Consider the following 15,580-nt stretch of genomic DNA (forward strand, 5'->3'; position numbering starts at 1 on the left):
TTGGTATATATTTGTACTTATCGGGAGTGACAGAAATGTCTTTAGGTGCAATTCTGTCAAAATTTGTATTAACGTACATATGATGTAAAACCTAATGTTATTAACTGAAATAACTGCGTCAAAGTAGTTTCGTTTAAAATAATTGGTTTATCTTAAAATCTTTAAATTATTTAAAAAGAATCTAATTGAAGACAAAAATGGGTCCCTATATATTGTTTTTTTTTAATATTACATATTTTTTAACTTAGTGTTGCAACATGATATCGTAAACATTTAAATCACCTGTTTCGCGAGACAGAATCAAAATCCGAAACGTGTTCGACTGCCACATTGCACCGTTCCCACTATTCTTTAAGTAATCGTAATAGGTAGAACTGTTTAGTAACTTCCCGAAATATATTTAGAAATACTACTGACTGAAAAAAAATCTGTTTATTTTAAGCACCTGTTTTCTTAATAAATATTAAAATTAATTTATAATATCTTGACTTATGTAAAAGTATATGTATACATAAACCTATTTCCGATTCTAGCATTATATTCTAGGGAGAACTCCAAACGAAACAGCTGTTTGACCAATTATCGCCAGTTGATAACTTTTCGCATCTACCAAAGGCAACGAAACGCGAAATCGCACCAACGCGTCCACAGTGGAGGTCCACCACCGTTCCGATAGTTCCCAATAATGTTATCCCCTTGAAAGTGATTTTGCCCCAAGTTATCGAAAAATTGTCCGTCTCTGAGACTATGTGTTGGGTTCTTTGTGGTTAACAAAATTTTCGGAAAATAATATTGGATTTTATGTAAAATATACATAATTGGCGTGATGACAGTTAGTTTGAGAATGATGCATATTTTGCGTTGATGCGCGATATCGATTCTGTGGCGTTTGTTGTGCGTTTGGTGTGTGTGGAAAATGTAAAAAATGTAAAAATGTACGAACAATCGTTGTCGTCGTCGTCGTCGTGGTGTATGTCGTATATGTCGTATTTGTCGGTTGTCGATTGTCGGTTGTCGTATTTTGTATGTATGTACATTAGTACGTGCTGTGTGTGATGTGATGTGCTGTGCTGTGCTGTGCTGTGTACTGGTGCTAACGACGCTGCGCTGTCTGTTACTGAGTACACAACATGTAGGGACGACACTATGTCGACGGTACGGCCACGGCAATCGCAATCGCAATTAGAAAAGTGTAAGCGAGATGACTATTGCAGCCAGCTGCCTCTCCTCTCTCTCTGCTAGAGACATTGTACAGAGCAGAGCGGTGGAGAGCAGGGCACATACATACATGTATGTATGTACAATGCTAACTAGCGCGCGAGCGCTCTCGCCTCGCCGTTGCGGCAACGACATTGTCAACTTTAGACTTGTAGACTTATAGACAATATAGGATAGGAAAAGGAAAGGCAACGCAAGGCAAGGCAAGGATAGGAACGAAAGGCGCAGAAGGCGTAGAGAAAAAAAATACCGACCCGAACTGGTGTACCACCTCCTCCCCATCTGCGTATATAAATATACATATATACTCGCGTACGAATTTCTATGTACGCATGTATGTACGCTACGTATGTACATCTATGTATGTACGTACATATATCTCAAGAAGAAGAAGAAGCAGAAGAGGAGGAAGAAGAAGAAGAGGAGGAATACGAACAAGAAGAAGAAGAAGAGTATATGACGAATGATGAAGTGCTAGACAAAATAAATATGGACTATTTTCGGTGAATTCCTAAATCGGCTTTTGTGTGTGTGTTTTTTTTTATGTTTTTATGTTACATACTTTACATATGCTGTGTTTTGTGTAATTCTGCTGACCTGAAATCAAAAAATAAATAAAACAAAAAACAAAGTGTGCAGAATTAAATATTATGTGTGTGTGGTGTGTACAGAAAAAAGCGCAATAGGGAAGTTGACAAAAAAAAAGTATGAAGAGAAAAGGAATAAGAAAAACAAAAAATATTAATAATATTTGAAATCATTTTTGCGACTTTTCGAAGCCACCTCCTAACTGGTTTAACCACCGGTCGGAAAATGGAAAACCCCGCAGTGGTCCCAAAATAACAAAATAATACTTCAAAACACAGTCGGCGCAGCATCGATTTTTTCAAAATACACGCGATTGAATCGGTTCGGTTGGCCAAAAAAAAAAAAAAAACGTACCACCTTGAATCCCCAATATTTGTAAAGCTTTCGCCCCCCAATCGATGGTATAAAAGAAAAAAAAAATAAAACCCTACCCGAATGCATTGGAAAAGGTTTGGTCCAAGATGCAAAATCATACATAATAATAATATATGGTCATCGCTGATTTATATTCCCAAGGAAAAGGAACTGAGGAACAGTAATCCACTGGAAGCCTTACGCAAAAGAAATGGACACATCAAATGCCAGCGCTAAATCAAAGACGTCTGCGTCGGGCGGCAGTAGTATTAATGGTTTAGGAACCCAAATTAAGCATATATCGTCGCAGGACATCGGCTCCAACAGCGTTTCTGTCCAGGATGAGAAGAGCGAGTCGTCGTCGTCGTCGTCATCGTCATCATCCTCGCCGCAGTCCACCCTGCACCCGGTAGTGGGTCAGCATCAGAATCCGACTCTGAACCAGAATCACCAACTGAATCCGAATCAGAGTCAGAACCAAAACCAGAATCCAAGTCAGAGTCAGAGTATATCGAAGGGTTCAACGACTGCCCTGGCGGTACTGCATCTTCCTCCGCCAACGGCGACCGCCTTAGTTCAAGCAAGTGCCAATATCCCGGATCTGGGCTCCATGCCGCGTGCACGGCCATCGTTCGTATCGAACAGTACCAGCACCACCTCCTCATCTACGACCACCTCCTCCTCCTCCTCAACGACGGATGGTGGCAAGCCCATGGCCGTGGCAGCGATTCCCCCGGAATCCATCTCCACATCGGAGCCCACCTGCTGTCCACCTGCCTCGGCGGTAAACTCGATGGCCAGTGCCTGTGACTTTGACTCCGATACGGAACTCTCCATTGTGGCAGCCGCGGCGGCGGTATCCGCTGCTTCAGCCGGCATCGATTCGAGGTCACCCTCATCTCCGCCACCTGCGCCGGCATCCGCATTAATGCCCAACCTGAGTTCCAGCGCGGGAGGAGGCGCTGCAACCATGGCCGGCAACCAGGCGGGCTTTGGAACGGGATCAGGAACCTTGGTGGGGAACACCAATGGCCACAGCAACACCTCCAGCAGCAGCACTCACCTCAGTTTGAATGCCAAGCAGCAGCGCCAGCAGAAACGACGGAGGGAACGTGCCCAGCGTTTGCAGGCGGAGCGCGACAGTCGATGTAATGCCAGCTCGCTGGGCGGCACCTTCATTGCCGGCTCCTCTGTGGGTGCCGGCAGTGCCATGAGTGCAACCAATGGGAGTCAAGGAGGAGCAGGAGTTGGAGGCGGAGTAGGACCAGGCGGAGGCCTCGTCACGCCCAGTGGTGGCGGTTCAGCGGCAATGACAATGGGCAATGGATCGACGGCAGGACCCGGCAACAACAATGGCATGATATACCACATCAATAGCGCTGGCAGCATGGGCGAGGATAGCAACAATTCGAATGGCAACTTCACCAGCAGCAGCAATGGCAGCAACAACCTGCTGCCGCCCACAGATAGTATTGCATCTCTGCTCCTAAATCCACCACATTCCCCCGAGTGCAACTCGGGCCTGATGGCCACGCCCAGCGATAGTGAGGGCGAGTCCCTGGACGAGGATCTGCTCTCGACCTCGTCCTCGTCGACGCTGCTCCTGCCGCGGGACAAACCGCCGCCTCGGCCACCACCTCCGGTGCGAAGAAAGCTGCCGCGATCTCCGGTGCTCGAGGAGGAGATCATCGATGGCTTCGCTATTCTGGAGTTTAAGACATACGAGGATCTTGAGGTAGGTGTTTCCCTTCCATTTCAAGGCTTTTCCATTAATAAAACAAATTTTTCTGTTCTAGTTTGCCATCAAATTGGGACAAAAACGCAAGGAGAAACGACTTTCTGCACTGGACGAGCTAACCTGTACCTACAGCATAGAGGAAATGAAAATTCCAAAGGTTATCGATACGGGTCAATCGCAACCTTTGCGTGTCACCAGCCTTTCCACACTCACGGTTAACAACAACAATCTGAATCTTAAGGATAACCCCCAGCCTCTTCATCGTGCCGGCAATGTCATGGGCAGCAACAACAACGTTAACAACAACAACAATAATAATAGTAATAATAATAATAATAATAACAACAGCATAGCCAGCAATGGACCCAATGCGAATAGCAATAGCAATAGCAATAGTATGGCCAATGTGGTCTATCTGCTACCCTCGGTGAACATTGGCAATGTTTTGGAGGCGGAAACGGAGCCCCGGGATCACTGGCGATCCGAATACGGGCAGCAGCAGGATCAATTGCAGTCGGACAATAGCGCGGTGAACAGTAAAAGTAATAACCTTAGTGATGATAATCAAATGAGCAACAGCAACAGCAACAACACGAGCAGTAGTCACCAAATAAATCACACCAACCAAGCGAGCAAACAGCCAGCGGAAGGAAACAGCAATGCAGCAGCGAAAATCCAAGTTAACAGCAGTGCAGTGAGCAGCAGTACAAGATTTATGGAGAACGACAACGATTCACTTATGCTGGATATCAGCCTGCCACCGCTGGGCGTTGGTGGCGCCGTATCATCATCATCATCATCGCACAGTCATGATCATATTGACGTTGGTATGATTCACGCCAGTTGTACTGGCGGCGATGCCAAAAAATCTCACAATTCCCCCGCCACAAGTAGTAGCACCGTTGACCAATTACATGTGACCAAAACGCTGCCCACGCACACGCACCAGCTCAATAATCTAATATCAAGTGATCTTACTGCTGCCGCAGCCGCCAGCGCAAATAATAACCACCTGGGTGTATGCAAACTGGGTGGATCGCAATCAGCGCAGGTCGTAAAAGTGAGTCTTATCATTTATCAAATTACCAATTCGCTTATCTGTCTCATTATCATTAGAAATCGAATGGTTTGGAGAACATGGAAACCGTGACGACATCGGCGACCTGTCGCTCTCTGGAAATCCAGGAGTCACCAAGCGTTCCCGCGCAATCCTTTGGGCCCAGCAGCAGTATAAAGAAGGAGAACGAGCAAAGTGATCTTTTGAATGACGTAAGCGCTGAATTTCATCCATCCTATATTGCTTATTTAATCGATTATCCTTTTTGTCCAGGCTTCTATTAATTGTAGCAGCAACAGCAAAGGAAATAATATCGTAAGTATATTTAAAAGGTTAAACCCAACAGTTCTAACTCTCCTTTTTTTCCAGTGTGATAATGTCAGCAATGATAAAAAGGTATGTGATGGCTTACAAGGTTTATTTGTACCCCTGAATACGCTTAATTTGAAAATGAAGTTTGCCTTGAAATTAATGTTTCGTTTATATATATTTAAAATGTTGAGGAACTTTTATGTGATTTGTTATAATTATTATATTAATTATTATTGTATAGTTAATTTACAAGCTGTAGGCCACTAAGCTGTTAGTGCTTTGTAAGTTTATAGTTTTAAACTTAAAGTTTCATAAATAAATTCTTAATTGTTCGTATAAAAAGACTGCTATAAACATATAAATTCCATATATCTGTTAAAGGAAAACACTTTAAGATGAAATTGATCGTAGAAAACAATTTAAGCAATATTTAAATAATTTAAATAACCTATTTACAATTTTTTATAAATTTATTTACATGAGAATAGCACACAATTTAATCTTATCTCTATGTTCCTCAATAGACTTCTGTCTCTTTCGTTCTCACTGCAAAATGAATAGCTTGAGAACAAAAATCAATCTGTGTTTTAATATTTACAAGAATAACGAATAATAAAGGCTTAAAGTCAATATATTTTTTGATTACCTAGTTAAGGAATGTAAAATATACATTAGTTAGGATATTTATAAAAGTTAGGGTGCTATAAAAGTCACTTTGAATCGTATACAGTCGAAAATCCCATTGCATTTTTATAACTTAAATAATAAAAACCCTTTGTGCTTGCAGAATTCTGAACAAATATTTGATATTGATAACCCCCCAACGCCCATGAATGTTTCAAATACTTCTTCGTGTCAGGATCGATCGACTTCCCGCAAGCTATCCGACCTGCCGCACCTGAAGAAAAAGAGTGCGGCGTGTGGAGATGGTGGCACAACCTTTTCGGGAGTACCTTTTGCGCCGTCGATGGGCACGGTGACGGCAGGAACTTCAGAAACTCCGGATGGAAGTAAAGCTTTAAACATAAAAAACACATCGGAGAGCAGTTCACAAGGCAAGGGGGCGTTGCATGTGGGTGCTTCTGTCTCCACATCCTCGGCGACGGCGGGCGAATCTGGAAATCGGGAGCTCGGCATGCTGCAGAAATCCACGCCCGAGAAGACGCTCTATCCCAGCATGTGCGTGCCGCCCTCTGTTTCGGCAGTGCAGGTGAGTTATCCCTATGCTTAATACTTTCTTCAAGTGACTAATTGTGATTTTACCCCTTAAACAGTTTCCCAACGTTGGACTATCAGCTGGAAATGAGAAATGTGTGTCAACAGTTGCATCCGACATTGATCAAAAGATTATGTTCAGCGCCAAGACAACAGTTTCAAACGGCTTGTCATCGGGAGTGCAACGGTCAATGGTTCCATTACTATCTGCTGCGCCATCGCCGGCAGCGGTTACACTAGCCAGTCCGTTTGGCGCACACATGACCACACCGAATGCCTCTGGACTTTCCATCTTGAGTTCGGCCTCCAGTGTGATTCTGGCGAGCAGTATAAAATCAAATGATAACTTCTCACGAAGTAATAGCAGCAGCAGCAGCAGCAACAATAATGGCAGTTCGAATGGCCAGGGACAGTTGCCGTCGTCCGTCGTGGGATTGCCGAGCACGCCAGAGATTGCGAAAAACAATTCAGCACCAACCTCCTCACCAACCAATCCCATAGTCAATGGCTTCCTTAGTGTTTATCCGCCTGCCAGCAATGCGACTTCGTCTGCAGTCACGACCAGCACATTGCCGCGTGTCTCGCCCAATGCCAGCAATAAATTAGTGCCGCCACCGGTGGTTTCCACATCCATTTCGATTAACCCAAACTATGTGGGAATCCCATCCGGTGGAGCGACATCGACGTCCGGCATGGGAAAGGTGGTCTTCGGCGCCGGCGGAAATGCCATTGTGGGCACAGGATCTCCGCTGCTTTTTCCTGGCGCACCACCTGCTCCCATCTCGCATGTGGCGACGGGTGTGCCCATGATCATCCAAGCGCCGCCATACCGAGCACCATATGGGAATTATCCCCTATATGCTCCTTATAGCGGCCTTACGCATGGGTCGTACCTGCCTCCAGTGCTGCCGGTTGCCGCGTCCAACATACCGCCGCCTGCTCAGCACCGGAGCTCGGATAGCCGGAACAGCCGGGAGTCGCCGGCTGCGATGAAGGCGAACCCATCGAACATGGCGATGAGTGTCTCGATGACACCCAACCTGCGATCCATAACGCCACTCAATAATAGCTGTGCAATTTCCAGCGGCTCATCGCAGCCCGTTGTGACGGTCGTTCCTTCGGTGGCGAACTCATCTCAAGCCCTCTCGCTAAGCAATCCGCATATATCTCATTCCCATCATGTGCCTGTCTACGCCACCGGTGCATTTTCCTCCGCGGCAGCCGGGACAACTGGCCCGAACTCCGGGCTATCCACTCTGGCGGTGACCTCGCTCTCCAGTTCGTCTGCCCCGCAATCGCACTTCCCGCAGTCCCAGCAGATGCTCTCACAGAGTGGCAACTTCTCGTCTGTCTCGCATATGCTGGCGACGCACTCGATGCCATCGCAGAATCAACCTTTGGTGCGTTGCGGGAATGCACTGTATTCATCTGCATCCGCCGCTGCCTCCAACTTTAGTCCCTCGGTTCTCGCCGTTCAAAGTTTAACGACAGCGGTCACGTCGAGCTCCTCATCGCCATCAACATCATCAGCGTCATCATCTGTGATCCAGAAGGTTATTTCCCCCAAGGGAGAGAGCCCTTGCAACAAAGATCGGGATCCCAGTTACAGGTGGGTAGCAAATAATAGCTTATGCTGCAATGATAGAATACATTATTAATCATTTGTTTCCCCTGCAGTACAAATATGCGGTCCCACGGTGCATCAACAATACTGCCTCCTGTCGTGTCGCAGGGCATGAGCATGGGATCCTCATTTTGCGGTATTGCCCCAGGTCAATATGGAGGTACAGGTACCCCAGTTTTATCCTCGAGTTCTTCAATGCCGCCAGGACTGGGCAATCTCTCATACTCTTCGAAGGCAGCGCTATGGTTGAAGTACGCATCAAACACTTGTCTTCATAAGTGTCCAATCAACTAACAAGTTGTCCCTTAATTACAGCTCTCCTGCCAACGCAGTGGTAACCACATGTGCACCCTCAACACCCATCGTATCGAGTGGCAGTGCCCGTCCGACTCCGCCGCTCTCCAACTGCTCGAGCATGGGCATCGGCATGGTGAATGCGGCATCGACGGCGAGAAGTTCTTGCAATGCCATATCGCCTCTATCCATTCCCGCGACCGCTGGCATTCACGTCTCCGCCACAAATCCCTCTTTTCAGTCCTCGTCGAACTACTTCCCAGCACCCTTAGCGCCGCCACCATCTTCCCCATCGCCAGCCACCTCTTCCGCGGCCATCATCAGCTCCTCCGCATCGCAATTTCCGGCAGTTTCGCACTCAATGAGCAGTATTGTAACGACGGCGGGAGCCACCACGACCACGGCCTCATCTCTGTCACAGCCCACGGTGGCGGCGATATCAAACCCGGTTACAAATGCGCCGCATCCCTTTTCCGCGGAATCGCTTTTTCAGCCAAGTAAAAGTAAGTGTTTCCCACATGTCTGCATAAAAAGAGCTTGTATAAAATGTAACATATCATTACTTTCGCAGATGATCAAGCTGATTTGCTGAGGCGAGAGTTGGATAGCAGATTCCTGGACAGATCTGGCTTAGCTGTTACCCCCACACCGCCATCATCAACGTATTTACGAACCGATCTCCAGCACCAACAGCACGCACATCTCCATCAGCATCCGCAGTTGCTTCCGCCAGTGTCAGCTTCATCAACTCCCCTAACAGCTGTGCAACCGTCTTCTGGACAAATATTTCCCCCGCCATTATTTAAGGATATCTCCAAAATGTCGTCCGTCGATCCTCAGTTCTATCGCACTGGCATGGGATTGCCAACGGGAGGCTACTCGGGATACACCTCGGCTGGCCTTTTGCACAGTGGTTTGGGAGGGCCAACGCCTTTCATGCCTCCCAACCACCTGACTTCCTTTGCTCCTAAGGTAAGAACGGATATTAACAAGCTGAGCTAAGTGTTAGGCTACTAGTTAGGTTTTTAGAGCCGATTTCTCAATTTCATGTTAGGGTTTAGTTAGTTAACTCTCAGAGTATGAAAAATTGTTTGAAAAGACTAATTTGTTTTCCAAATGTTATGCTAATTTAACGAAGGAGAAATCCTTAGACTTTCTTTGCTCCTAAGGTATAATGCGCTGTTTTTAGAGCCCATTTCTCAATGTCATGTTAAGGTTTTAGTTTGTTATATGTGTCTGAGAATGAAGAATTGTTTGAGAAGAAAAATTCATTTTCTCAATGTGGTGTTAAGTTTACGAAAGACAAATCCTAATAGAGTTTGTTACTCGTCTTGACAAACCTGAAAAAGAAAAGTAGGCTAGCTTTAACTGGAACTTTGCCTCCTGTTAAAAGCTTTTAGTCAAATAAAACGTAACATGATATTAAAAAACTTAATTTTATCAAAACAGCAATTTAACACAATGACTAAAGTTAACATGAGATTAAGAAAATGACGTTAACTTAGGCTTGACAAACATGAAAAAAAGTGACGAACCTTAAATGAACTTTAACCTCTAGCTAAAAGTTTTTAGTCAGATAAAACCTAACATGAAAGTGAAAAACTTAATGTTACCGAATCGTCAATTTATTTAACCCAACAATAAAAGTTAACGTGACATTGAGAAATTGGCCATAGGTGAATTATTAATGGTACTTGACTGTTGGAATTCTTTTGTTGGTGCTAGCATCCGTTCTCGTTTTCATTTAATTTTATTTTAATTGATTTTTTATTCTTAAACTATATTATTTTAATCAAACCATTTCATTTATTTTTACAGAAAACTGGTCGTTGGAATGCCATGCATGTTCGAATCGCGTGGGAAATCTATTACCACCAAAACAAGCAGAGCTCTGAAAAGACAGGATTTCCGACGGCGTCATCGAATGCCTCCTCGATCAGCGCACCAATTCCTCCCGGCAACCTGATCAGCGGAGGCGGCGGTATGCCCAGTGGAGCCAACACGCCGGGGAATAATGTGGCAGCCATCCCAGCGGTTGGAGGCGGTGTCCTGGTGTCCAATGGTCCTGGATCAGTGCTCGGCATGAAGACAACGCCAAATATGGGTCTCAATACGCCGCCACAGCATATTCTTCATCGGGCGAATGAGATGCCGCCGTCGGCAGCGTTCGCCAGCTCTCTGCCAGGTCGACTGGCCTTTGAGTCTCCCCTGGCCGCGAGTTTCATTGGAGCACCCCCTAGTCATATTGGTAAATAGTGAAATGCGTAATGATCATTGCACTTTGTCACCTCATGCAAATTGTATCGACAGGAACAGCTGTTTCCCCCTTTGGACGCTATGTGACGACTCCGTTCGGTTTCACAGGGCTTACACATTTCGGTGGCCACTTGGACTCGTGGAGGTAAATAAAAAAGTTATTTATTATTAAAAACAATCTATATTTGAAGGCTTTGATACAATTTGTTGTTAGAAAATACAATATAACTTAATTTTTTTGGTAAGCTATAATTTTTTTTGTTAATTTAAAGGATAAATATTTATTTTTTTTATTATAAAGGATAATTATTTTTTTTTAATTTAATCAAAATGAAAGGGATGGCCTTCATCTGACAGTCATGTTCCCCAAAAAGGAAATTCATAAGTATGAAGGTCATATGCATATAAGTAAAAAAGAATTTAAGAGTTTATAAGTTGGTAAAACTTTTATTGGCTGTTATTTAATTATTCAATTGTTAAGTTTAAATAACTATCATAAAAAATAAAAAAAGTTTATAGTTACATGTTTATTTTTATAATTGCAATGTTTTTCTAAAGACTTATTAAAGAGGGTATTATATCTATGTATATTTGTATAATATATAGTGTTGGCTACGTTTTCTCAGTGTTTTACAAACTTTTGTATGAATACTGCACACACTTTTTAGGAAAGATGGTTATAGGAATATTTTATGAACTGAAAATTGGGTTCTTAGGATATTTATAAATTTCCCTTATTAATACATATTCAATTTTTTGTTTTTTAGGACAAATGCAATGCAACGGAGTGTCGCATATCATCCCTCGTCGGCGGCGGCGTCTCCCAACTGGCCGGTGAAGACGGATCCCGGCCTGGACAACGCGCGACGTGAGGCCGAGGAGCGGGAACGGGAGCTGCGGGATCGCGAGCAGCGGGAACGTGACCGCCAGCGACGCGAGCGGGAGGAGCGTGAGCGCAAGGAAAAGGAGGAGAAGCTGAAGCGCGAACAGCAGGAACGGGAACGGGAACGAGAACGGGATCGCAAGGAGCGCGAGCGTGAACGGAGGGAGATAGAGCGGCGGGAAATGGAGCGGGAACGGATGTTGCAGCAGCAGCGGATAAACGAGAGCAACAAGCAGGCTGCGGTCCAAGCGGCGGCTGCTTCAGCGGCACCCGTACGCGATCGCTCACCCCATCGGAACGTGGGCGAGATGAACACCGAGATTCGAATCAAGGAGGAGCATCCGCGCACCAAGGACGAGCAGGATGTGATGCTGCTGCGTGCTTCGGCCGCTGCAGTCGGTGTCGGTGATCCGCGCTATCATTCCTCCTCGTTGGCAGCTGCGCAAGCGAATGCAGCTGCAGCGGCGGCCCACCATCATCATGCCAACTTCATGGCAGCCAGTCGACATGGTTTGGCGCCACCGCCTTCGCACCTAACGCGCACCATGATGCCGCCCACCTTGAGTGTCGGGCACTTTGGGGCACCAGCTCCACCGGGCTGGGGCATCGATCCCTACCGCGATCCCTATCCCATTCTCCGCTACAACCCCATCATGGAGGCTGCTCTGCGACACGAGGCCGAGGAGCGACAGAAGGCGATAAATATCTATGCAGCCCAGTCTGCGGCCCATTTGCGCAGCAAGGAACCAAGTCCCATACCGCCATCGGTTGGTTCTCTGGGCCCACCACCGCCCCACCATCGGATGCAGATAGTATCCGGCGGCGTTGTTCAGTCATCAGGGGTTCAGCAGCCCGGTCCGCCGAATCAGCAACAGCAACAACAGCATTCTGGTGGACCCACCATGGGCAAGAACCCCGGGCCGCAGGCACCAGGAAGCATTCCAGTCCAGCACATGATTAGCGTCGATTCGATGGGCCAACAGAGTGTCACCGCAAAGAAGGAGGCGGACCACACGATGGGCATTGTCTCGAATGCAGGTGGTGTTGGTCTGAGTTCAGTACCTGGCGGTGTAATCGGAATATCTCCAGTGTCATCTGTGGCGCCAAGTCGATGATAAGAAAATCGTCGTCGTTACTCTAACCAAAATTGTAGAAGCGAATAAGACAAAGAGATTTTTTAAAAATTTCGATCACCTCCACCACCAAAATGTCATCATATACGCAAGAGTCCCATCCTAATTACCTCCTCCCAGCATCATTTTGAGCCTGAGAGAACACCAATAAATGAAGCGCAACGCTTTTGTAAACTATAATTCTTGAATACACACCACACACACACACACTACACTACATTGATTTGTAACGTGAGGAGATAGACGAAGGAGATGTTTGTGGCAAACAAAAATCAAATTAAAAGAGGTTAAGACTTCCTTATACTTCAGACCTAGCATTCAACCTAAGCACTGAGTCCCCCAAATTGGCAAAATACTTTCCTCGATCTTAATATGGTCGCGCGCGTTGAAACGTCACATATAAGTAATACGAACTTTACTTATTTTTAATAAATACAAATTACAAGCATAAAAGTAAATTTAGGTTCGCAAATTTAGTTTAAGTGTATTTGTATTATTTGTATAATATTAATGTAAGCTTAAGAACAGCCCCCGAGACATGTTGAGCAAGAAATAATTATAATTTGATTGTACATATACTTATATACAAAGAACTCTCATAGTTATATGACATCAACATGCAGCCTATGGAATCCAAACTATCATGCACATGATACATAACTCTATGTATATCAGTGACAGCTTCATTCCCTTTGTGCATTACGTGTTTAAGGACTAATTATCATATATGCAATTTATGTAAAAATTGATAAAACTAAAAATAGAATCATTACAAAGAAAAAACCTATGTTTTTTACTGGCCTAGATTTTCGGGATTTCAATAAGTCATTTTTATTTGGATTTAATATCTTAAACACATATGATTGCCAAGAAAACCTGGGTAAGATGTGATCCAAATTTAAAAAATAAGAGAATGGTCGGGGAATTAATTTGGTAAAGGTTGGTATTGGTAGGTATAACATCTTGTCTTATAAAACCTTATCAAAAAAAAGTGGTTACCTGGTGAAAAATCAATAAAGGTCGAAGGTCGAACAAATGTGATGGAGATGATGGATAGGTTTTCATACCAAACTTTTACTATAAGACAATATAATTGCCTTCACCGTAATCCTTTATAAGGTCATGTCCTTGACACAAATTAATACAAGATATTCCTATTGGAGTACCAGAAAACACCTGAAAAAATAGTTTTCCAATATTGGCCTCTCGCTCTTTTTCACGACTTATGTTTGTCCTATTAGCAACTTAGGAAGAGATTTCCCGTCTTATATATGAAAATTGAGCAAAAATTTATTTTCCTCATAAAAAAATCGGTTTTTTGGGTGGTAAAAAGCAAATAATGGTCAAAATATGGAAGGCCATACCTCGTTGAGCTCGTAGTTTAATTTCCAATCCATTGGCATTAAAACCTGTAAAATTTTAATTGATTCCAGTTTTGGCAAAAAAACGTGATGTAACCCCTTACAAAATATGAAAAAATTTGTCAAAAAATAAATCTTCCTTAAGGTGATGGGGATCGATAGCAATTGAAGCAAGCTGCTCAAAACTGTCGGTCTTTTAGATGTACGCCTTGATTTGGCTAAACTACGGCTGAAAAACCACTAAAAAATGAGTGTTTTTGACCAAAATCGGAATCCAAAAAAAAACCGAGCTACCCCCTTACAAAAAATGAAAAAATTTGTCAAAAAATAAATATTCCTTAAAGTGATAGGGATCGATAGCAATTGAAGCAAGCTGCTCAAAACTGTCGGTCTTTTAGACGTACGCCTTGATTTGGCTAAACTACGAATGAAAAACCACTAAAAAATGAGTATTTTGACCAAAATCGGAATCCCAAAAAAAAGCGAGCTACCCCCTTACAAAAAATGAAAAAATTTGTCAAAAAATATATCTTTCTTAAAGTGATGGGGATCGATAGCAATTGAAGCAAGCTGCTCAAAACTGTCGGTCTTTTAGATGTACGCCTTGATATGGCTAAACTGCGGCTGAAAAACCACTAAAAAATCTGCATTTTTGACCAAAATCGGAATCCCAAAAAAAACCGAGCTACCCCCTTACAAAAAATGAAAAAATTTGTCAAAAAATAAATATTCCTTAAAGTGATAGGGATCGATAGCAATTGAAGCAAGCTGCTCAAAACTGTCGGTCTTTTAGCTGTACGCCTTGATTTGAATAAACTACGACTGAAAAACCACTAAAAAATGAGTATTTTTTACCAAAATCGGAATCCCAAAAAAACCGAGCTACCCCCTTACAAAAAATGAAAAAATTTGTCAAAAAATAAATCTTTCTTAAAGTGATGGGGATCGATAGCAATTGAAGCAAGCTGCTCAAAACTGTCGGTCCTTTAGATGTACGCCTTGATTTGAATAAACTACCACTGAAAAACCACTAAAAAATGAGTATTTTCGACCAAAATCTGAATCCCAAAAAAAACCGAGCTACCCCCTTACAAAAAATTAAAAAATTTGTCAAAAAATAAATCTTCCTTAAAGTGATGGGGATCGATAGCAATTGAAGCAAGCTGCTCAAAACTGTCGGTCTTTTAGCTGTACGCCTTGATTTGAATAAACTACGACTGAAAAACCACTAAAAAATTAGTATTTTGACTAAAATCTGAATCAAACTGAATAAAAAAAAGAATCGATGTTTTTCTCTCAGTTTAAAAAATATGTTAAACAAATAATTACTCTTACCTTTTAATTCCACTTTCTTTTAATTAAAAATGTTTTAAAGTATTGTATCCGTTTTGAATTTGGTACAGCTAGTACAGCCATTACAGTATAAGAACTACGATCACCAGTCTTCAATAACCACAGCGAAAGTCCAATTTTTAAGAACATTTTGCAGGAAAATTGTATATTTTCATCTTATTCCAGCTTATATTATATATTGATAGATCATTGGA

At 43.5% G+C, this 15,580-nt stretch overlaps 1 protein-coding gene across 4 annotated transcripts; it reads left to right on the top strand.

Annotated features, from left to right (window-relative positions):
- The first annotated feature begins 698 nt into the window (after positions 1-698).
- Positions 699-12,852, top strand: tay (tay bridge). Of its 4 annotated transcripts, none has more exons than XM_070997724.1 (13): positions 699-832; positions 2,323-3,895; positions 3,957-4,958; positions 5,015-5,167; positions 5,229-5,351; positions 6,055-6,477; positions 6,542-8,091; positions 8,160-8,357; positions 8,422-8,903; positions 8,972-9,372; positions 10,219-10,648; positions 10,711-10,801; positions 11,424-12,852. In XM_070997724.1, exons 2-13 carry the CDS (start codon positions 2,372-2,374, stop codon positions 12,652-12,654), a joined length of 7,608 nt encoding a protein of 2,535 aa, XP_070853825.1. In that variant the 5' UTR covers positions 699-832; positions 2,323-2,371; the 3' UTR covers positions 12,655-12,852. The 4 variants fall into 4 exon arrangements, with proteins under 4 accessions (XP_070853825.1, XP_070853826.1, XP_070853823.1 ...); XM_070997725.1 differs by having other exon boundaries at positions 731-3,895; positions 5,229-5,270; positions 5,325-5,351; XM_070997722.1 differs by having other exon boundaries at positions 731-2,255.
- The last annotated feature ends 2,728 nt before the right edge of the window (positions 12,853-15,580 follow it).

The sequence above is a fragment of the Drosophila suzukii genome, chromosome X, assembly GCF_043229965.1.
Source record: "Drosophila suzukii chromosome X, CBGP_Dsuzu_IsoJpt1.0, whole genome shotgun sequence".
NCBI lineage: Eukaryota > Metazoa > Arthropoda > Insecta > Diptera > Drosophilidae > Drosophila > Drosophila suzukii.